This window comes from Lactuca virosa, chromosome 9, assembly GCF_052849685.1.
Source record: "Lactuca virosa cultivar CGN04683 chromosome 9, Lactuca_virosa_CGN04683_v6, whole genome shotgun sequence".
Taxonomy (NCBI): domain Eukaryota; kingdom Viridiplantae; phylum Streptophyta; class Magnoliopsida; order Asterales; family Asteraceae; genus Lactuca; species Lactuca virosa.
This window is the reverse complement of record NC_136434.1, coordinates 48,267,022-48,291,726: the sequence shown is the minus strand read 5'-3', so window position 1 is coordinate 48,291,726 and position 24,705 is coordinate 48,267,022. Positions and strand designations below refer to the sequence as shown.

The following is a 24,705-nucleotide window of genomic DNA, read 5'->3' as shown; positions in this document are numbered from 1 at the left end:
CTAATCTTCTGCTTAAAGAGTTTAGGAAGATTCACTCCATATTCAATTAAGTCTTCTGAAAATTTTGAAATGTGACACCAAAGCCCGGGGTTAGCTTTTTTTAGTCATTAGACAGTTATCATGTCCATTCTATCAATGAATGAGACAAATCACCTTTGACCATAAACATTTTTTTGTCAAATTTAAAATTCTCCACCCCTATTTTTTAGTCATTAGACTTTGCAAGCTTGTTATCCCAAGACCGCCCAGGTCTTTAGGAGTTGTTATTTTTTGCCATGCCACCCAATTAATCTTTTTCCTCATCACGTCTCCGCCCCATAGAAATTCCTTCTAATGCTTTCTAGAATGCCAATAACTTTTTTTGGGTGCGATAAATATAAAAAAAATAATAAAAAGGTAGGGATCCAAGAACCGATTTGATCAGAGTCAACCCACCACCAAAAGAAAGATTTTCGACTTCCAAGAATTTAACTTTGACTTGAAGTGCTCGATGATCGGGTTCAAACTTTTGCATTGTTTCATATTTGCACCAATAGAGACTCCACGATAAGTGAATGGTAAATCGTAAAATTCGTCGTTTTAGCCGGTTCCAAATGAGAAATTCCAAACCCAAAAACTTTGTTTTTGACGAAATTGACGGTGGAGATTTTGTGAGTCTTTTATTTTGAATAAATATCATAATGAAGACATTATAGTAGTGATCATTTAGAATTTAAACATTTGAAAATAAAATGAGTTCATGTTTGAAGTGACATGTGTTAAAAAATACTTGAGTAAATATATTATCTACTTTTTAATATCTACAATAAATTATTTACGTTTTAATATCTATTAGATATCAAGATATTTTAGAATGACTTATTCGCAAGCCATCCTACTTGTATAATTGAAGTTGACAGGTTTTACTTGCGTGCGAAATAGGAATAAACTCATGTACTCGTATATTTAAATATATAATGATGGACACTTATACCATTTCAAAATTTCAATTAATCCAATATAAATCTTACTTGACAAAAGCCCAAAAACCTACTGTTCTATTTTGGCTTCAAAAACATATAATCGAGCTAATATATTTTAGCTAGTTGTTTACAGGCCTATAATTTGATATCTTGGACCCCAATAAACTCATGCACTATTTGAATAAAATTAACATCGACATTTTTGGTCTTACATAATTCTTTTGGGTTATGTTTCAATATTTCATCATGGATTATCTTTTAATAGGTAGATTGTGAACCATCGTAAAGGAATAGAGTTTATTTCGAGGTTTTAGTAGTAACTGGAGACTGGAGTTGAAATTATATCCCAAACTTAGAACTATTAATTTTATTATTATTTTATTATTATTTTATTCATAGAGCCAAGTCGATCAATTAGGTTCATAATTGTAAGGTATAACCGTTATTTACTAGGAAGATCACATTTAGCTAAAATCAAGATTTAATTGATAAGTGGAATAAAAGAAAAAGAAAGAGAAGAACCGTTGGAAAAGAAGACAAAAATAAAAGCAGATGAAAGCCCGAATAAGAAATACATAAATGTTGGGCCAAAGCCAAAAATAGAAACATGAAAGTGAAAAGTGTTATTTTATTATTTATTTTTCATTTTCATTTGTTTCGAAATCAATTGCCAAGACCTTTCATTATTATTATTATTATATATATATTAAAGTTACCAAGAAAAGAAACAGTAAAGTTTTTAAGATGTTGGCAAAAATAGCCCCTGTTTATGTGTTTGGTTGCAATTTCGAGTTTCTGGGCATTTTATGGACTTATCAACATTCTCAGATGTTTCTCGATTTTCTACACCGCCTTATCTTCCTTCTCTAATAATATCTCTTTCTTTCTCTTTCTCTTGCTTTCTGGATAGTTCCATCCACTGCCCTAGACGGCGTCATACCGCCCACCACCCGTAATACCGAAGTTTCCTTTTCCTTTCCACCTCCTTCTGTATTTCGATTACGGCTCCACTCGATCTGCTCGACCTCCGGCATCAGCATGCAAGTTTGTCGTCTCCGACTTCATCGATCTGCTGAAAAAATTAATCAATGACGAGATGAAAGATCTAGATAAAGATGATAGAGAAGAAACACGAAGGAAATTGGTGGCGATGGCGTTTGTCATAGTCAGAGAAAAACGATGTTGGAGGGGAGCTGGTGACGCTGGCGCCAAAGTACCCCTATTATTCCGTCGGCTTCACCTCTGTTACCCTTATTCCTCCATTGACTTCGCTTCCGTGTTTCCTCCCGGTAAAAGCCCTAAGTTCGACCAACCATCGCCGCGTCGGAGTCAGCTTCAGAGACCCGGTCAGATATTGTATATCTCTGGGGAGCTTCACTAAAGAAAACGCGAGGAAGCTCCGGCTGTACACAATGGAACGGAGTCGTTTGACGATGTGAATGGAAACGGAGTCGTTTCACGATGTGATGTATGGGTTCATCTGACTACAGAGGGCATTCTTCTTCTGTAACGCCTTCCTATACTTCTTCAACACCTAATGCATCCCTAAAGTTTAGGAACCAAATGATTCGACTCAGCCATTGATGCGACTTCAAGCCAAAGATGAAACATCGACAAAATTGGTAAGACCAATCAAAACAATAGCCCCGATCATCTATTTTCTGCCACCACGAAACACGACTGAGTCGATTTTCTCTTTTGTGGTCGCCTTTTACATCTCCAGACGAATAACATGCCACATAAGGCTTTTTTCTCTATGAGGTGCAACATTCAACTTCACCCTCTATTGATTTTTTTTTCGGTAACAACTAATTGATTTGAGGTTAGATAGGGTTTTTTTGTAACAATGAATTATGGAGTAGAGAATGGTTAAATTGAACACTGAAACCAAAAATATTACAGGTCAGGTGAAAGAAAGTATGTTGATGTCCGCTGGATTGAGCCTTTTCAACATTGTATTTATTGACAAAGGTACGTAATGCTATTTCAATGTTTTAATAGAATTTCTCATGTTTGAAAGAATATATGTCTATGTAACTGGATTCTAAATGTTGAATCCGACAACTGATTTCTTTTGATTTATAAAATTATTGCTTTTACAGATTTAGTAAAATCTTTGTTTTTATTTTTTTTTATTTTTTTTTTATTTTTTTTTTCTGTTTCATCTCAGCTTCAATTTCTGAATCATGAATCGGAAGTACAGATTTAGTAAAATCTTTGTCTTTTTTTTTTTTCTGTTTCATCTCATCTTCAATTTCTGAATCATGAATCGGAAGTGGCAGAAAGTGATTAATTTACCGATACTGCGTTTCACTGTTCACCGATTGGAGTAGACGTAACTCAAGCCTCAAGCCCAGATGGTAAATCGAAGTCTTCAATAAATTAGGGTTTGATTTCGTGGGTATGTTTTATATTTTGCAGGCTTATTTGTACATTTTACTTTCTTTTTACAAAATTCTATTGGAGTCTGAACATTATAGCTTAACTATCTTCTCACCATTGATTTTACAGCAGTAATAAGAGTTTTTTGGACTGTTAAGCCTTTCCTTGATGACCACTGTGATGAAATGGTGACATATCAATGCTTAATTCATTACATGTAAAGCTCAACACATTTTTTTTTCGTTCACTGATCATTTTGACAGAAACGATACATAGCTTGGACTTAAAAAATTGGCACAGGTATCTTTCAAAATGGTTGGGACATCTTTATAAGGAATGACAATAGATCCAAAATCCATGAGTTACTACTTTCGTAGAAAAGTTCATTGATGTTTCTGATTGCAGGTTTAAGGAGAGTCGGTTATGGTTTTTTGGAAGATTAAACGGAGGTTTGGGAAGCTGCTGCTAGAGAGCATGTCTTTGGGGAAGCAGACGATTAAACATGCCCAAATTGCCCTTCACTTTATAGTGAAAGTGAAGCACAGATTAATACGTATAATCCTCTTTCTATCTAATTTTTTATTTCTCCAAATTATTTACTTCACAGATTTCACTTACAAGTTGCAACCAATCAAATTTTGATTATAATAAGAGCAAATTACAAATTTGGTCTCTGTGTTTTTCTTAAAATTACAAACTTTGGATTTTTTTTTTAAGTTTACTTTTTACAGTGGATATAGTCCCTGTCATTTAGTCAAAGTTAGAAGTTAAGTCCAAAATTTGAAGTCATTTTATATTTTCCAACTTTTTTATTAATCTTTTTTAAAATTTTTTGTTAATGTGAGATCAAAAGTTTACTAATTTTTCCACAGGGAAGAAATCAGATTTATGGTTGAAAGCGATGGTCCTGCTAAAGGAATTGTATTCAGCCAGATTGAAAAAGATCCGGTAAAGTAATACAAATCCATCATCTATTTTTTGCTGCTACTTTGCTTTTTTGCTGATTTTACTGATATATTGAACACAATAACTTGCAATTTTGGTGAATTAGCTTCACAAGATCTGGCCTCGGTCTCCATCAGTTACTAATCACTCGCATCTCACAATGGCCATTCATTGAGAATCCATCAACCAAGTAGACAATCCCCAAGAACAACAACAACCCACGGTAATTTCTTCACTCCTATGCAATCCAATATCAATTTCTCAGAATTCCTTTACCTGGAAAACCCAATGAATTCGGCAGATTTTCAGTTTCGGTGACACCACGGCTGGCAAATTCTGAAATCGGCGAATTTGCGGATTTTGATGATATCTATCGGGTTTGCTTCTATATTTCTTATTTCCTCTACATTTCTTATTCTTTATCCTCATTCCAAAAAACTCCCCTTATCTCTTTTATTATTACAGTGGTGAATAACAATCTATAGAGGATGGAAGGGTTGCTACAACTTTCCCCCATATGGTTTTGCCATCATTTCTTCACCTGTATTTTCTATGCTTCATATATCCATACAGGTAATCCTAATCCTCCAATTTTTTCCTTGAGAAGTTACATATGCAACCGATAGAATACAAAAAAATGTATTGATTAGAGGCGTGATAGACTTTTAAATGGTCGGAGATTAACTTTTTTTTTTCTTCTGAACAGAAAATGGGTGGAAGCTCTACTTGGTTTATTGGTTGAAGCTTTTTGACATGATTACGCTGCTAATAAGGTTAGATTATGCAAAGAAAACAACTGAGGTATTGTCTTTTTTAATTAAAAATTGAGTCATATTATTGATAGTGACAATGTGCAGGTGTGCCACTTGAAAAAATGTGGTAATGTTTTTCCCTGGTTAGTAGCCTTTTTTGGCAGTTTTTCACTTACAGTATTATTTACATTTTTCTATTTTTTTTTGGCATCTTAATGTCTTAATGGGTACACTTGGAAATGTTAGATTAGGGAATGTCTATTCCCACTTGGAGTTTGGGAATTGTCAACCACATCCATGAAGCTGGGACAATTTTGTTTTCTGTAATAGCAACAAATATGATGAATAATATTGGATTTTAAATTGTAGAAAATAGCAACTGAAATCACAATCTTACATATAACTAGGTCAAAGAAGGAGGATCATCTGGCAAGATTGCTGAGGTGGAATCCGGTGAATGAAATGTTTCCTAATACTTTCTTATGGTTCAGGTTGTATATAGTTTGCTTATTTACAAACCTAATTTTTTTTTCTTATTTCCGTTATTGACCTTGTATATTTTTTTTATTTATTTACATAGATTTGGTCAAAGTGTGTTGATGATGAAGCTGTAAACGTTGAAGTTGAGAACATGGCTGAAGCTTCAGTAATAGGAGGTTCTGCCATCATGAGAAAAATGGAGACTGGTTTCTATTACTCGCATGTTATACTCTACTCTGGTGAGCATATTGTCATGAAATGGCCCCATTTTTGCTGGTATTAGTTCTTTTCACCATTTCTTCATCTTTGATACTTCTGTATAGTTTTGTGGTCACTCCAATTTAACTTGATTTGTCAAACAAAGTTGCAATTTAATGTATGGTATTTGTATTTCATTATATTTCAGTTATTTCAATTCAGTGTTCATCGACTGATTTTCATTTCTTTCTTCAAATGTTTAATTTTATTATTTTATATCACAATTGTTATTCCAAATCAGTGATTAATAAGAGGCAATGAGCTAGGGCAAGTCGATTGACGAGAATAAGTTATCCCTAAACTTAATAATTATAGTTGTTTGTTTATATGTCTGTGGTTGTGTATGGCTTTCTGACTTATTGGATTTCTGTTAGTGTATGAAGTCCTTATAAGAAAACTTGGAAAATGTTATGTACCTACCTAATGAAGGTAGGTCATATTGTGTCACATTATGCTTTTTAAGTTTGTTTTTGTCTATATTTTTTCATTCATAAAATTTCTCTATTACGTTTATGGTATCTACAAAAGGTATAGTGAAAATTAAATAAACCATTAGTTTATACAATATAAATTTTATTTTTATGATCTTACCTGTTATCCGAATATACATGAATTATTGGTTTGGCACAATCTTATAGTTTTTTGGTTTGCAACTCTTTTAGGGGGCTGAAATTCAAATGAATACATCTGCATTCTGCAGTAGCTGATGAAAGTCGGAATGCTGAGGTAAATGGAATCAAGAACTGAGATTTTGGAAAAAATTGGAAGTGTATTGCTTTTTCTTGCATTTAATCCACATTGTTTATTTGTAATTTTTTGAATGTATTTTTCTTTCTTTTGCTTCTAATTATTCACTTTTAATGTAATGAAGGTGAGATTTTAGCACTTGATATCACTAGAATTGGAGGGATAATCACCATGCACCAAATCTGTAGGTTACTCTATTATCATTTTATGCATCAAAAAGTAAATATTTGTTTATTGAGTACTTGGATTTGGAGTGTAACAGATGCACAGAAAAAAATGACAAACATGATCCGTTTTACAATCAACCGATGGTTTCCAAACCCCGCAACACGTTCACTCCAAATCTCCTGCATGTAGGACCAAAAAAAGTTCACGAATCCGGACCATCTTTAGACTTGCTTATTGTGTCTTTTGTGGTTTTGTTGTTTCCAGCTTGCTTCTACGGCCAAGGCTTCAACACCTCCTTTATTTTATATAGCGGATTATGTTAGTGGACTCTACGATGCGCTTGCTAAGGGTGATAGAGAGGCAGGTGCTGTTGGGAAACGTGTTTTTTTGCCCGCGTCATTTACTGGTGGTCCCCGCTTCATGTACAGTCATGCGCTTTCCATATGTAGGGTGTATGGCAACCCACAATACTTTATCACGTTTACATGCAATGTGAAGTGGCCAGAGATCACCCGCTATATGGATATACATCGCCAAACCGATCCCCATAGTAGAGCGGATATCATTGCTCGGGTGTTCAATATCAAAGTTCATGAGTTTATCCGGTTTCTTAAGGAAGACAAAACGTTTGGCGGAGTTGAAGCATGTATGTTTTCCACTTCGCTCCTCTTTCACTTTTCATATGATGTTATGTGTAGTTTGCCAGATTTTATTCATGTTTCTGCTGTTTCCAGCTGGTTCATGTATAATAATTTTGTGTGTATTAGAAGTAAATGTAAATGAATTTTCTATTTTTGTTGATATATTGCTATCTTTTATATGCAATGTACCTTGCCGTGAAAGGGGCTGTGTTTTGTTCATTATATGTTTTCCGGTTGTTTTCCTTTTATTGTACATTTCATATTCTGTGCGTGCCTTTGTTCCAAATTTTTATATATATGGGTCTATTGAATTACATGTTTTTTCTGTTTTCAGTTGCCTCATCACTCATGTATCATAATGTAATTCTTTCAAAAAAAACCCTGATTAACCCCGCCTTGGATGTGTTACTGCTTCTGCTCACTGTTTGCTCTGTTTCCAACTGTCTTACATTTTATTGAAATTATATTTTTTCTTAGTATATTGACATGTTTTATATGATATACAGCTTCTTATAGTCAACGTTTGGTTTCATTGATTGGTTTGATTTTGTATCTGTTATTCCGAAATTACCCTTGGATAGATATGTTGCTGCTGCTATTTCTGTATGCAGGTGTTTGTTATTGTTATTTCTTTTATGATTTCCTACAACTTCTACCCTTTGTGTCATATAAACCGTATGTGATACCTTTTATACCCTTATTTCCACCTGTCTTATGACTCATGGTTGATAATCCCAATTTTAAAAAAATAAATTTAATTAAGCTTTTATATGATGTGTAGCTTTCTATGGTGTAGGTCGCTTTTTATAGATTATCTTCATTTTGTATTGATCATTTCCAAATTACAGCTGCTTAGATATGTTGCTGCTTCTGCTACTGTATACACATGTTTATTCGATTAATAGATTCTTCTGTTTCCAGGGGCCTTATCATTTATGTATCAAAATTAATTTTCATAAAACAAAATGTAATTGAATTTTGATTTTTTGTTAGTATATTAACATGCACCTTCGTATAGAAGTGTACTTTCATTTTGTATACATGTGATTCTGTGTCTGTTGTTCCAAAATTACCCCCGCATTGATAACTTCCCGCTGCTGCCACTGCAGCCATGTGTTTCCCACGGTTCCAGGTGGCTGCTGAGTCATGTATCATAATTCGGTTTTTAAAAAAAAAATATTAATTACCCCTGCACCCATTATACCCTCTTGTTACCACCCCACATATTTGATCCCATCGTCTTCTTCTTTATCTAGAAACTCAAACACACAGACACACATACACACTGCAGGGGTAATTTTGGAACAACAGCCTTGTATGGTTTTTTCATAAAACAAAATTTAATTGAATTTTGAATTTTTTTTATATGATATGCACCTTCCTATAGAGGAGATTGTATTTTCTTTGTTATTTTGGTTTTGTATTCCGTTGTTCCAACATTACCCCTGCATTCATAACTTCGTGATGCTTGGTTGTGAGAATGTGAAAGGGATTGTATTTGTAAATAGTAATATCATTGTTATCATCTTACCAGTAGATCGGATCTGCTTTTCAGTTTCATGTCGTATAAGGTTGAGGGAGTTCCTGATAATGCTGGTATTGGCCTTGAGGGTCCTGTGAATCTGAAACCACGTTGTTGTTGGTATACAATTTCAATGATATGGATTGTAGGATATTTCTGTAATTTATGTCACTTACAAATTTATGAGCGATGTTGTCTCCGGTATATCTGGATTGACATAGATATGTGTAGCATGTGATGACCCGTGTCGTAATGCTCCTACATGGAAGGTATTTGGTGATTAAAGGCATTAGAAGATATGATGTGACAGTGATAATACACACACACACACACACACATATATATATATATATATATATATATATATATATATATATATATATATATATATATGGAGGTTTATAGAAGAGGGTACCATTGGATTTTGATGGTTCTTGGTTCGTTACTGCAACAACTATTGTCGTACATGGGTTATCTAGGGAGACACGGTTGAATTTCTGTGTATTTGTTATACATTCTTTCCATAGATTTATTGCAAGTTCACTGCCACTAATGGAATTTGGGTTGTTTTTGATGTTAGATGGTGATGATGGAATTTATGTGTGTGCTTTGGTAGTTAGTATATATACCTTTCGTTAGTTAGTATAAGTAAGACAAACGGTTCTCAATTTGCTTTTATGCAATCTCTTACCTTCGACAGAACGCCAACGAAGTCTGTTTGGAAGTAAATGTAACAAATGCTGGCACGGTTAACAACTACCAGAGGCTAACAAATCAGAAGAAGAAAGGCTACTAAGTCTTTTTTTTAAATCTGCAAATATTACTTTATGCGTTCAGTTTTTTCGGTTTTCCTTTTTTTTATTTTTTATTTTGGAATTTGACTAATATACCCCTGCTGATGTTTTGGGCCAAACAACAAAAAAAAAAACAGGACCTGGGAATGACGAATACGAACTATTTGGAAGTAAATTTTTGATATCTTTAAAACCGATTGTTCACAGTTGTTTTTTTTTATTGAATTCGGAAGTTGACGAATACCAAGCCCCATGACGAAGCATACCACACCAACTCTTTATCTATAGGATCCTTTAATCACCAAATACCTTATACGACATGAAACTGAAAAACATATCGTCATTCCCAAAGGAAGCATACCATCGAATAAGGAAGCATAAGGTTAAGGCATTCCCAAAGGATCCTTATACGACATGAAACTGACGAATACCAAGCCCCATGACGAAGCATACCACACCAACTCTTTTGTAATCAAATGTCCAGTAGTCATCCCTTAATGAATGGACACTTTTGTAATCGAATATCAACTAATGAATGATATCTTTTGATCCTTATCGCCTAATATATTTACCTGTTACCACTAATTCTAATGAATGATATCTTTTGATCCTTATTCCCTAATATAATTATCTGCTCTATTAACAAATACTTAAATAGATACGAAATATCTTGAACAAAGGTTACAACCGATATCATAGGAACACATCTGCTCCCTCTGCCCCCCGCGAAGCGGGGGTTACCAATCTAGTTATTATTAAGATTGTGAAAAATTTTAACAGTAAACTGCATTAGGAGTTGGCAGAATAGGTCCTTTGATTATGGGTGCAACTGCAATTTCTTTTTGGTCTTTTTAAGGGGTTATTTGTTGACATTATGTATATTCTTTATAACACGTGTTAGCAATCTACCATTGTCACCGCTTCCAGATCCTTCAACACCGTCTCTCTGAAGTCTGAAATATCCTATCCTATGTTCCGGTTCTCATTCATCGACACCACTGGTTTAACTCCCCACCACCGCTCCACTAATGCTCATCACTGCAAAGTGATCTTCGTAGGGTTTCTATGTGCTGCAATCGAAGTGTCGCTTCTGCTTCTCCTTCTTTTCTTGATCGCTTCTGCTTCTCCTTCGCTTTTCTGTGCACCCACCACAGGTCTAACTCCCCACCACCGCTCCACCAATGCTCATCGCTGCAAAGTAATCTTCCTAGGGTTTCTATGTGCTGCAGTCGATGTCTACTCCATCTTCTCCACCGCTCGCCTTCTTCGCTAGGTTCTCCTTAACCCGATCTGTTTCCGTTATCTACCTCCATCATCATTACCGCTTACCGTCCTGAACTATCGATTATCACCCACCATCATCGTTTGGATCAATCGACCACCGCTTCCTTAGCCCAAGAACTTTTGGGCGACAAAGATTGTCTCCTTCCCAAACGACGGATAACATCTCCTTTTGAGGTGAACGAAGAATTGATTGGGGGTTGTAATTACCCGACCTCAAATCTAAACTATACACTATGTGTCTGATCATATGCTCTTCACTCTGTTCCAATTTTTTTTCGGTTGATTTCTACTCAACTTCATATGAAGATGTAGATTTTTTAGTTGAATTTGATGGAAATTTTTTATGTTTTTCTATTTGAGTTGAAATTTGTGTGTTTTTTTACAGATTAGGTTGTAGAAAAGAGGTATGTTGTGATGAGTGGTTGCTGGGGATTTAACCTGGTTTCAATCTTTATTGTCAACTTTGTTCATATGCTCTTCGCTGAAGGTGTCTGATCATATCATCTTTTATCTGTTAGATGTTTTTTTAGTTGATTTCTACTTAACTTAATATGACGATGGAGCTTTTGTAATTGAATTTGTTAGAATTTGTTTCAGTTTTTCCATCGGAGTTGAAATTTATGTGTTTTGATGCAGATTAGGTTGTAGAAAAGTCAAATATAGAGATGAGTAGTTGCTGGGAATTTGCCTACCTTCAAGGTTAATTTCTTTGGGAGAATTTCATATATACCCTTCTTAAACATCAAAATATCATATTTACCCAACTTAATTTCTAAATATCATATTTACCCTTCATAAAATTTCTAAATATCATATTTACCATTCATAAAATTTCAAAATATCATATATGTCCTTTTTAAACATCAAAATATCATATATGCCCTTCTTAAATATCAAAATATCGTATATGCCCTTGTTAAACATCAAAATGTCAATGATAATATCTAAAATATCCTCCATCTACAACATGATAATAATCAACAACAACAAAAACTAAACAATCAAAATATACATTCCATAGAGAGGATTGAAGATGAATCTTTTTGTTTGTCAAGAGGGTGACATTCCAACAATTTAGAAGTTCACATTCCATTATCATAAACGTAAGAATAATATGGTTAAAATTTTTAATTATTATAACAATTCTAAGGTATAAAAAATTATTATAAAATATTAAAAACATTATAAAAAATAATTTGGGCAAATATGATATTTTGAAGGTTTATGAAGGGTAAATATGATATTGAGAAATTAAGTTGGGCAAATATGATATTTTCAGGTTTAAGAGGGGTATATATGAAATTTTCCCAATTTCGTTCTGTGAAATTTTGTCATTCTATAAGTTTAGGGTTTATGTTTTATTGACAATTATGAAGTTCTGATTGTGCCAGCTTTTTGGAAGTGTATTGATTGTTTTTTGTTCTGCTTTTGGATAGTTTAAGAGACCTGTTCTTCCCAAAATATTCCCAATTTGATTTCGAATTCTAAACATATGTAACTTGAATGGTTTCAGTCTTTTTCCTTTCTTTTCTCTCATGTTTTCCTATTTTGATTTAATACGACAGATGGTATTTAAACCTTTTCGTTTGCAACCAAGTTCTAACCTGTGAAAACCCTGCATTGGTAGGTACTTAAAACCTTTTGGAGGTCTCCTAATTATGAATGTTCGCCTATGGTTATTGATTATAAGCCAAAGAAAAAGGCGGATGATATAGATGTAACTATTTTATCGTTAATATCTCAAATCAGATGCTATGTCAATACTTTCTTCAATTTTCCTTTCTCAATCTCCTTGATTCTTATTATTCATCCTTCATGTTATGTTACATTTTCTGATTCAATCACAGTACTTTTGAGATTTTGTTGATAATAAATCTTCATTTTATGTACATTGTTAGGTAGTATGCAGGAGATGGATATGATACAAAGGGAACTTTACCAACATTGCAGACTTTAGCATCAACAACAGTATGTGGCATCGTTTACTGTAAATCCAAGACACTTAAAATGAAACCATATGGGGTTCTTTTCAGCAATGGATCAGGTGACCCTTCTTCTACTCCTTATGTTGTTATGGCTTTGGCAAACAAAAAAAGTAACTTATGTGGTTTGGACTTTGGATTTGGTTTTAGCTAAACTCACTACAGGTTTTCTTTATTGGGACATCGACATGTGGGTGAAGATGATGCTGAAGGTGACGATGGATACTTATCTACATCAAACAAATTAGAAATAGATTTGACAAAAGTCAGAATTACCCCTGGTTTGAGTCGGTCTGGCCCTGTAGGCCTTGAAGATGTTAAACATATGTAAGCCTTTCTATCTTATCACTGTTTTGTATAAAAATTTACTATCATCATACTTTACAATAATGTCCCAAGTATAAGGTTATAGTTTGTTTTTAATTTTTTTTCTATTTTTTTTTAATTTCTTTTTTTCCCGATAACAAGTATCTGCATCGAAATGGCATCCATGTGGGTTCTTACAAGGTACAATCTATTATATTTAGGGTTAAATTGCAAGAGATAGCAACATACTTTCTTTTATTGGTTCATTATGCCATCATACTTTCTTTCCTTTCTATTAAATCATTGTTTTTTTCCTTATTAAGGCGTTGTACTTTGAAAAATCTACATTGTTATAGCATTCGGTTTTTCAGCATGTGAATGACACTGCTATAATTAGGTCCTTCAAAGTTGATGAAATTGAAAAGGTAAAAACTTCTAATTCTCTGTAATTACGTGACTGATGTAGTTAACAAAGCATAAAGGGTATCATCTTCTATTGTTTTGGTAAAACCACTAATAAATATGCTTCCGTGTTAGAGGGTTTTCTATTATCCGGATGTTCCCATGTTCATTTTGATCTTCAACTTTCAAGACCACTTCCATTTTCATTCTATATTCAGGGGTACACACCACTTGATTGAATCCTGATGATTTGTTCACAGAGTTGTCTAAAATTAAACAGGCAAGATTTATTTTTTTTGGTGTATCCGATTTAATCAAAATCATTCTATAAATTAAATTACTTACATATGAAATTGGTTTTGTTGCAGGAATGGTTTTTCGAGGAAAAACATGAAGGTTGTGAACGAGTTCTTTTTTTTTTAAATTGTGTCAGGAAAACTTCAGTCACTTGAACAATGACAAATTAAAACGGATGGGATGACGAGGCTTTTTGTATCTCAACAATTAGGTAAGTATACTTCTACTCCAAAATATCTTCAGGTAAGTGCTTCATTTGATTTTTCTATTACATTTTTAATGTTAAAATATTAACCATCCACTCATTTCAGGAGTTTGCAGGAATCATCAAACCTATGGGAGCATGCTAATATTTTTTGGTTATTTTTCTCAATATACTCTGCAACAGGTAACAGGTCTTCTTTTTTACACTCAACAATAATTCTTTTTTTCCCCATTTCGTCCGGTATGATTAAACTGACCTTATAGCTGGTAAAGAAATTAAACCGACATAAAAAATTAAAAAGTTACCAAAGGTTTTTTTTTTTGTTTTCTAGACTGAATAAACTGTTATAGTCAGACAAAATCACCATTTTATTCTTGCATTGAAAAACCCAAATTCCATAATATTCATCAATTTTAACATGAGGAGTTGAGGGGTGAGCATGGTGCGGTTCGGTGCGTTTTTTGGCCAAAACCGAACCGAAAACCGCAACTTCGGTTTTTTGAAATTTAGAAACCGCACCGTTCGGTTTTTATGCGGTTCGGTTTTTGCGGTTTTTATTGCGGTTCGGTTTTTTTTGCGGTTTTTTATTAGTTTTTTTTTTGTTTTCATTTTGCCTTTTTACTAAAACTCAAGTAACTCGGCGAGTTACTTTGACTCAGATGAGGAGTGTTAATCATTTTTTGGAGATGAACTGATACCACCACCTCTTGGTTTGAAATCAAATTACATAATCACTCATCCAAAATTTTCTAACGCTTGAACATAATACGAATTTAATATAATATTTGTTTCACATGTACATGCAATAAATTTAATTAATGTATTCATAAAAATGATACTATCATCACTAGTACTCTTCACGTTTAAATGTTAAAAAATGCCATAAACATTATTTGTTATTGTAAATACCACTGACTGTATGCTTAAAAATATACAATTATCATCCGATAGATAAGATAAATATTTATATTTATAGAAATTTTAATTGTCATAAGTTCTTGGTTCGTACAAATATCAACACTTAATATATATATATATATATATATATATATATATATATATATATATATATATATATATATATATATGCGGTGCGGTTCGGTTTTTTGCGGTTTTTGCGAGACTAGAAACCGCACCGCACCGAGTAATTTCGGTTTTTGCAAAATTAAAAACCACACCATCGGTTTTCATTCCGGTTTCGGTTTTTCGGTTTCGGTTTATGCGGTTTTTTCGGTTTTTTTGGTTTGCGGTTCGGTTTTTGCTCACCCCTAGTTGACATGGAAATTACGTTACTGTTTTTTTAATAGAAATAAATAAAAGTACATTTCTTTATCCTATGTCTGCAAGCATGTATTAAAATTAACGAAAGCCCAATTGTGTGTTGAAATCAGGTAACTGTTAAAGGAGACAATTGCTTTCTGAAATGAACCCCGAAGATCAATTGCAATTTCAAGGGACTATCCTAACCCTGGTATGCTAAATTGGTAATTATCTTTAATAAATTAGTATTTTTCAATCATGTCAATTACTTTCTTCATGCAATTCTATCAAAGTTATATAGGATTAGCAAAATGTGTTGCAGGGATTGGATTCTAACAGTAATCATTTTTGTTGATAAGTTTTTGTAAGTATTTAGTTTTGCAAAATGGCAAAAAGGTAAATTTGCAATGTATATCATAGTCCTATTTATTAAATTTAGTCCAATAATGAGCTAAGTACAAGATATAAAAATATAATTCTCTAATCTTTTCCAGTACATGGACCAATTTTGTAATGTTTTTCTACAGAAGGACCAATTATGTAAACATTTTCTGCAGCAAAGACCATTTTGTAATGTTTTTATGCCACAGAGAGAAATTCGGTAATGTTTCTCTACCACAGTTGTCATTTGTGTGTACATGGACTATTTCTGTAATATTTTTATGTAAACATACCATTTTTGTAATATTTTTCTACAAACGGACCATTTTGATAATGTTTTTGTATCATAGGAACCAACTCTGTAATCTTTTTATCAAAAGTGACCATTATATAAAATAATTCTTCCACAAAGACCAATTAAGTAATCAATTTCTTCTTACATTTCCATCATCCGATTGATGGCAAATTACACAGAATAGCAACATACTTTAATTTGGATACCAATTTATGCAACGTACGTCCTTATTTGTCTCAGAAAACAAACACATTCTTATGTATTTCTTATATAATTATAGTTTGTATTTAATATTATTACATGTATTTATATTTAGGGTGACAATTAATGATACGAAACGACACGACAAAAATACACGACACGAAATGAAATTGTGACGAAACTGAAATTTGAATCTGTGTTCGCGTCAAGTGCAAAAAACACGATGGCGTGTTTGTGCTCAAAATTCAACACACAACTGACACGATTTGACATTTGTTTTTCATATTTGTATTGTTATGTATGATTAAGTATTAATTAAATTAACTAATTTTTATTTTATGTTATCTTTATCGTGTTGTGTGTAACGTCCGGTTCCCGGTACGTATTTTAAATTTAAAGATTGTATGTTTTTACACTGGGACTCGGCGAGTTGGAGGCCCAACTCGTCGGGCAGACAAGACTTTGGACGCGGGTTTTAAGTGACCTACTCGACGAGTCGGGAGCCCGACTCGGCGAGTAGAACTGTATGGATGAAACCCTAATATTTAGGGTTTGCACCCTATTTAAGCACCTTATCTTGTCCCAACCCAGCCTTCATCGTCCCTCCCAGTCCAGAGAAGCCCTAACTCGAAACCCTAATCATATATTGAGTGTTATTGAGCTTTTTGGTGCCATTTGTGTGTGTTTGAAGTTAGAGAAGAAGAAGGAAGCTTGAGAGATCAAGAGGAAGCAAGAAGATCCAGAGGTTTTGGCACATTTCCAACTCATTTGAGGTATAAATTTGAAACCTTGACCATCTATCTCTTAGATCTCTAGTTAGGGTTCATTTCTACCTTTTCTAAGCTTTAGGAGTGCCATTCTCGGGATTTTGTGGTTATAGAGGGGTATTACTTAAGATCTGGAACCATTGGGGGTTCTGATAGCTTATTTTATTTCCTTATTTTATTAGTTTATTTTAGATTTTTAGATCTTTTTATCATTATTGCATTGTATTTTATTTATTTTTTCTTTGGTATGGATCGTACCGGGTGTTTTTTATGTTGCATGAGGAATTTTGCAGGGTTTTGGAGCTTATCGCGATTGTGGATTAGAGTGAAGACGGACTTGTGGGCTCTCGAGACGCTATTGGGCTTGGCGGATCCACCAAAGGAGATTTGGGCCTAAAAAGATAAAGGCTTGGATGAAGTGGGCTTGTGAAGATGGATCATGGATAATTAATTTTGGGTTTGGAGCATCCACATTTGAAGATAAAAGATGATTGGCTGATTTGAATCACATGGATATGGAGGGGACCAAAGGAATCTTTGGTAGTGGAAGGGTGGAGTGGTGGAATGAAGGACCAATAACATTACAACAACATTTGCGCGGGTGGAACTTTCGTCGCGCGGGTACCCGCGCAACTGCCCAGTTTGGGCATTTTGGTCATTTGGCTTGCCATTACCTTGGGGAATCAGACCTAGCAGCGATAATCTTGATTTTTCACCATTGGAGACCTGCAAGAGGCGATTTTGGAGCTAGAAACCCATTTCCTTTCATCTTTCCAAGTCTTAGGTAGTTTCTTTATGCAATTAGACTTTTGTGATTGTTGTTCTATTGCCATGAGTGGCTAAACTCTTTATATTGGTTAACTTTGGTTAAAACCTTTGAATGTTTGTGGGTTTTTGAAGGATTCATGCTAGATTATCAATTATCTTATGTTTATGGTTCTAGATCATATTTCTTATGCTTGTTTAATGCTTTGATCATGAGCTTGGCACTTGAATGAGCTATTGTTAGTTTATTTCTTTGGTTTTGCATTGAATCATTGAATTAACTTAGAATAAGGGCTTTATGATGGTAAAAATCATCTCTAGTTTATGAATCATAGCTCCTTTATGGATGTGTAAGCATTGACATCCTCTAGGAATTGGGGATTCCTTCTCTCTTAAGGCTAATTAACTTCTTGGGTTCAATTGCTTCAATTAAACCCTTGATCTTGATTAAGAAGGTGTGTTGTGGGCTTCCCCAACCTCCATACTACCTAAGAGGAATCTTGGCATATCATGCTTCATGATTGCTATAACCAATTTGGGATGAATGATAAGCTTCATGTTGGATCCTAATGATAAGCACACAAATGTTCATTGTGTTGAATTGCCTTGGTTAACCAATTGTTCCCAACATTTGAGCATCTCACTATTTTGCTTAATTGCAAGTTTTTAGTTATTCAAGTCTTTTAGTTTTCAAGCAATCATACCCCCCCCCCTTTTTAGTTTAATTGTAGTTAGTTAGTTTATTTACAATAGTTCTTTTAGATTGCATTGGTGATTGAATACAATCATTTCCCCGAGGATCGATACCCCTTCTTACCATTATATTACGTTTTATTTGCAAACAAAGGGTGTAATTTGCTTGGTGCACTTGACATCCCACCAAGTTTTGGCGCCGTTGCCGGGGAAATTGGTTATTGTTATTTGATTGTTTATGCCTAGGTCTACAAGAACCGGTGAACTACTCTACAATCCGGAAATTGAAAAAGAAGCAAAAAGGTTGAAAAAGTTAGCCAAACAAGCAAAGCAACAACAACTAGTTCAAGCTTCTTCCTCTTCTCCACTAATCGACATAGAAGATCAAGTTCACACTTCAAGTGATACCGACACCGAACCGAATTCTCCAATTGTTGGTCAATCCTTTGAAGATATTCCGTTTGAAAACTACATAGCCATGAATCACACTCCACCTCACAATCCCAACCCAAACAATCAAGATGCCAATGCCCCACCCCAACAACCAAGACAACAACAACAAGAACCTCTCATTGATATGCCACCTTGGAATCAAGCCCCTCCTCAAAACCAACCCAATTATCAACCACCACAACCACAAAACCAACAATTCCACCACAACAACCAACCTCAAACCAATGCTTTTCAAGTTCAACAACAAGTACATTACCCAAATCAACCCAATTACCAACACCCTCCAATGTACCAAAACCCAATGTACCCCCAACAACAACCCACTACAACCAATATCCTAACTACCAACCTTATCCACCACCAATCTACAATCACTAACCATACCCATACCCACCTTACCAACAACCACCCAATTACTTGCAACAATATCCCAATAACCCCAATCCACCCAACCCCCCTCAAGAGTTGACACTTCGACAAATGATGGAGACAGATGTTACTCACACAACTCTTGGTATTGTTTATCCCGCAAACCGCCGAGGGATTGAATTGAAGTCAAGTTTCATACATCAACTCACCAAGTTCCATGGTTTGGATAGAGAATATCCTCAAAGGCATTTGAAGTCCTTTCATATGATATGTGTTAGCAGGTTGCCCGAAAATGTGACATTGGATGATTTCAAGCTAACCGCCTTTCCGCTCACATTGGAAGATAAAGCTAGAGAGTGGTTATTCAACTTACCACCGGGATCTATTCACACATGGGAAGAGTTACTCAAAGCCTTCAATAGCAAGTTCTATCGCACCTCCCGAATTTCAAGCCAAAGAAGTGACATTTTGGGGATTCGTCAAGGGGAGAATGAGACTTTTCATGATTTTTGGGAGTGATTCAACAACTTATGTACAAGTTGTCCTCAACACAACATTCCCGAACAACTACTTCTTCAACAATTTTATGAGGGTATGAATGAAAAAGATCGAAGGATGATTGATGCTTCAAGTGGTGGTGACATCTTCAACAAAACCCCTCAAGAGATAAGATCACTTTTGGAACCATTTCTCAAAATCAAAGGAACTTTGGGACTCGAAATGAAATGAAGAGAAATTCTCCACAAGTGGTTGGTGAAGTTAGTAACACCCAACACTTGGAATCAAAGCTCTTAGATTTGACTAATGTATTAAGTCAAATGGTGGTGGGAAGTGGTCAACAATTGATGGTATGCGGTATTTGTGCCATGACGGGACATTATACGGATAAGTGTCCCACTCTTGGAAGTGAACCGGAAGATGTGAATGCAATGGGAGGATATCAAGGTCAACCAAGACCCATGGGATTTCAAAACAATTTCAACCCAAATTGGAGGAATAACCCAAACAATCCATACCCACCAAAGCAAAATCCACCAAACATTTTGATGAGACCCCAACATCCGCAATATCCTTCCCAAAAACCTCCATATCCACAAACATCTCACCTTCCTCCAAATTACCAACAACCTCATCAACAAGGCCAATCAAGTGGTGCCCACCAAATGAGCCTTCAAGAACTTGTCACTTCTCTTGCTCAAAGCCAAACCCAATTTCAACAAGAGACCAAGAACACTTTCTCCAACATTCAAGCACAAATTGGAGACTTGGCCACCGCTCTCAACAAGATGGAACAAAGGGGCAAACTTCCATCTCAAACTGAGAAAAATCCCAATGTGAGTGCAATAACTTTAAGAAGTGGGAAAACCCTTGGAGAAAGCAACCCCAAAAGAGTTTCAAGAGAAGAAGAAGATGAGGTTATTATTGTTGATCCTCCAAAGGTTGAAGCTACTTCAAAGGAACCGGTTGTTTCCAACATTGACAAACCCGACTCTTCCAACAAGCCTATCAAGCCATTGGTCATACCACCACCTTTACCTTCTCGGTTAGCCTTTTCCAAGAAACAAGAGGAAGAGAAAGAAATTCTTGAGACTTTCCGAAAAGTTCAAATCAACATTTCACTATTGGATGCCATAAAGCAGATTCCGCGCTATGCCAAATTTCTTAAGGATTTGTGCACTAATAAGAGGAAGTTTAAGGCGAATGAAAAGATTCAAGTCAATGCCAATGTGTCCGCGGTTATCCAAAAGAAGCTTCCACCCAAATGCAAGGATCCGGGCATGTTTGCTATTCCTTGTACCATTGGTGACTTACATGTTGAAAGTGCCATGTTAGATCTTGGAGCCTCAATCAATGTAATGCCTTACTCGGTTTTTCAATCTCTCAATGTTGGACCTTTGGAAGAAACCGGATTCATCATTCAATTAGCGGTCAAGTCAAGTGTATTTCCAAGAGGTGTGTTGGAGGATGTACTAGTTCAAGTCAATCAACTAGTATTTCCCACGGACTTCTATGTCATTGACCTTGAAGAGAAGACCCCTTCCAAGTCATCTATGATCCTTCTTGGAAGACCTTTCATGAATACCGCTCACACAATTATTGATGTCCATAATGGGAAGATCACAATGGAATTTGATGGAGAGATCATTCACTTCAACATCTTTGAAGCCAAGAGATACCCTAGCAACATTTCTCCATTATATCGGGTTGATGTGATTGAACCAATCACCCAAGAATTATTCGAGTTATCACATGGGGATCTTTTGCAGATGGTGCTCAACATGAGTTTTGATGTTGAAAGTTTGAAGAGAACATTGGATATGTATACATTGGACTCCGAAGTTGAAGAGATTGTGAAGACTTTAGAACTTAACAACTCAACAAAAAAGGATGTTTCTCAAGTTGCCTTATCTCATTCTCCAAGCAAGATGCCACCTTCCATAATCCACCCACCCACACTTGAATTGAAAGTCTTACCTAGCCATTTGAAATATGCTTATCTAGGTCAAGATGAAACTCTACCGGTGATCATCTCTTCTCAATTGAAAGACTTTGAAGAAAACCAATTGATTGAAGTCTTGAAAGATCATAAAGAGGCCATGGGGTGGACAATAGCGGACATTAAGGGAATAAGCCCTAATGTATGCACTCACAAGATACTCATGGAAGATGATTGTAAGCCTAGGAGGGAAACTCAAAGACGATTAAATCCTCCCATGATGGAAGTTGTCAAGAAAGAGATAATCAAACTCCTTGATGCGGATATGATTTACTCGATTTCCGATTCCAAGTGGGTTAGTCTGGTTCAAGTGGTTCCCAAGAAAACGGGAATCACAGTTGTTGAGAATAACAAAGGAATAATGGTACCCACTCGAGTTCAAAATGGATGGAGGGTATGCATTGATTATCGAAAGTTGAATTCAAGCACAAGAAAATATCACTTTCCTCTTCCTTTCATCGATCAAATGCTCGAGAGATTGGCGGGCAAGTCACATTATTGTTGTCTCGATGGATACTCGGGTTTTCATCAAATACCCGTTGCCCCCGAAGATCAAGACAAGACAACCTTCACATGCCCTTTTGGCACGTTTGCCTACAAGCGGATGCCCTTTGGATTATGCAATGCCCCCGCCACATTACGAAGATGCATGGTGAGCATCTTTTCAGAGTATGTTGAGAATATAATTGAAGTATTCATGGATGACTTCACAGTGTATGGCAATTCGTTTGATGAATGCTTGGATAATCTTAAGAAGATTTTGAAAAGGTGCATTGAGAAAAAGTTGGTGTTAAATTTTGAGAAGTGTCACTTTATGGTCAATCAAGGCATCATCTTGGGACACATCGTCTCCAAAAAGGGAATTGAAGTTGATAAAGCCAAAATTGATGTCATCCAAACCCTTCCTTACCCAACATGTGTTAGAGAAGTAAGATCTTTCTTGGGCCATGAGGGATTCTATAGAAGATTTATCAAAGATTTCTCGAAGATTACGCGTCTGATGTGCCTCCTTCTCCAAAAAGATATTGATTTTCACTTCAATGTTGCATGTCAAGAAGCCTTTGATAAACTCAAAGCCTTGCTCACTTCCGCTCCAATAATTCAACCTCCAAATTGGGAGCTTCCCTTTGAAATAATGTGTGATGCAAGCAATTTTGCAATTGGAGCGGTCTTAGGTCAAAAGGAAGGCAAAGCATCACATGTCATCTACTATGCCTCCAAAACCTTGGATAATGCTCAAGCCAACTACTCAACCACCGAGAAGGAACTTCTAGCCATTGTATTCGCCTTGGAGAAATTCCGGCAATACCTTCTCGGAACAAAAGTGATTGTATACTCCGACCATGCCGCATTGAAGTATCTCATGACCAAGAAAGATGCCAAGCCACGGCTGATTCAATGGATTCTTCTTTTACAAGAATTCGATCTTGAGATAAAGGACAAAAGTGGTGCCGAAAACTAGTTGCGGACCACTTAAGTCGTTTGAATATTGGTGACTCCCCATCTTCTATCCTTGATGAATTCCCGGATGAGCATCTCTTCTACATTTCAAACACCATCCCATGGTATGCGGATATTGTGAACTACTTGGTTACTAAAGACATTCCTCACGCATTTACCAAGTACCAAAAAGCCAAGTTGAAGAGTGATTCCAAATACTACGTATGGGACGACCCTTATCTTTGGAAACATTGTCCGGATCAACTAATACGGCGGTGTGTTCATCAAAATGAGGTCGAATCAATCTTGAAGTTTTGTCATGAGTATGCATGCGGCGGACATTTTGGTCAAAACAAAACCATGCGAAAGGTCTTAGAATGTGGACTCTATTGGCCAACAATGTCAAGAGATACATATCTATTTTGCAAAAGTTGTGATAGATGTCAAAGAACGGGAACCGTATCCACGAGGCATGAAATGATTCAAAGCCCTATCCTCATTTGCGAAATCTTTGATGTATGGGGAATCGATTTCATGGGCCCTTTCCCCGTCTCTTTCGGATACACTTATATACTCTTGGCGGTTGATTACGTATCAAAGTGGGTTGAAGCAAAGGCTACAAGACATGACGATTCCAAAACTGTGATTGACTTCTTGAAATCAAACATTTTTGCAAGATATGGTGTACCGAGAGCTTTGGTGAGTGATAGGGGCACTCATTTTTGCAACAAAATGATGGAAGCCATGATGAAAAGATATGGTGTCACACACCGGATATCAACCGCTTATCATCCACAAACGAACGGCCAAGCCGAAGTGTCAAATAGAGAAGTCAAGCAAATTCTTGAAAAGACGGTCAACACCACACGAAAAGATTGGAGCTTGAAGTTAGAAGATGCATTGTAGGCGTATCGGACCGCCTACAAAACTCCAATTGGTATGTCTCCATTCCGCCTGGTTTATGGAAAGTCTTGTCATTTACCGGTGGAATTGGAACACAAGGCATATTGGGCAGTTAAAAAGTGTAATTTCAATCTTGAAGAAGCCGGAAAGCACCGAAAGATGCAACTTCAAGAAATCGAGGAGTTGAGGAACGAGTCTTATGAAAATGCAAGCATCTACAAAGATAAGACAAAAGCGTTTCATGATAAACACATTACTCGTAAGCATTTTATTCCGGGCCAAAAAGTTCTTCTTTATCATTCACGCTTAAAGCTATTCCCGGGAAAGTTGCGATCTCGATGGCATGGACCTTTTATTGTTATAAAAGTGTTTGATCACGGCGCGGTTGAAATTAAGAGTTTGGGAACAAATCAAATATTCAAAGTGAATGGGCATCGCTTGAAACCATTTTATGAAGGCTTTGACACAGGAGAATTTGACAACATAGCATTGGAAAATCCGAATTACGAAGGTTGACGGAAGCGGGGCTAAGTCTTGGCAAAGACGTTAAATAA

General features: G+C 35.6%; 1 protein-coding gene and 2 long non-coding RNA genes across 37 annotated transcripts; all 3 read left to right on the top strand.

The window, feature by feature from the left end:
• The first annotated feature begins 1,805 nt into the window (after positions 1–1,805).
• LOC145138380 (uncharacterized) lies at positions 1,806–8,262 on the top strand. 35 transcript variants are annotated; one of them, XR_013721502.1, is made up of 18 exons: positions 1,809–2,584; positions 2,686–2,723; positions 2,865–2,933; positions 3,133–3,363; positions 3,474–3,644; positions 3,750–3,897; positions 4,217–4,292; positions 4,396–4,512; positions 4,591–4,666; positions 4,755–4,862; positions 4,996–5,062; positions 5,147–5,168; positions 5,288–5,364; positions 5,449–5,532; positions 5,622–5,797; positions 6,442–6,505; positions 6,651–6,710; positions 6,959–7,554. It is a non-coding gene; the product is annotated as an uncharacterized LOC145138380 (long non-coding RNA). The 35 variants fall into 35 exon arrangements; XR_013721497.1 differs by having other exon boundaries at positions 5,147–5,184; XR_013721493.1 differs by having other exon boundaries at positions 5,147–5,364.
• A 2,408-nt stretch (positions 8,263–10,670) lies between these two features.
• On the top strand, positions 10,671–11,639 carry LOC145135877 (uncharacterized). The gene is made up of 3 exons (XR_013720096.1): positions 10,671–11,109; positions 11,321–11,422; positions 11,572–11,639. It is a non-coding gene; the product is annotated as an uncharacterized LOC145135877 (long non-coding RNA).
• An 8,958-nt stretch (positions 11,640–20,597) lies between these two features.
• Positions 20,598–24,154, top strand: LOC145139209 (uncharacterized). Its single transcript, XM_079073119.1, has 4 exons — positions 20,598–21,870; positions 22,318–22,572; positions 23,143–23,200; positions 23,575–24,154. Exons 1-4 carry the CDS (start codon positions 20,598–20,600, stop codon positions 24,152–24,154), a joined length of 2,166 nt encoding a protein of 721 aa, XP_078929245.1.
• The last annotated feature ends 551 nt before the right edge of the window (positions 24,155–24,705 follow it).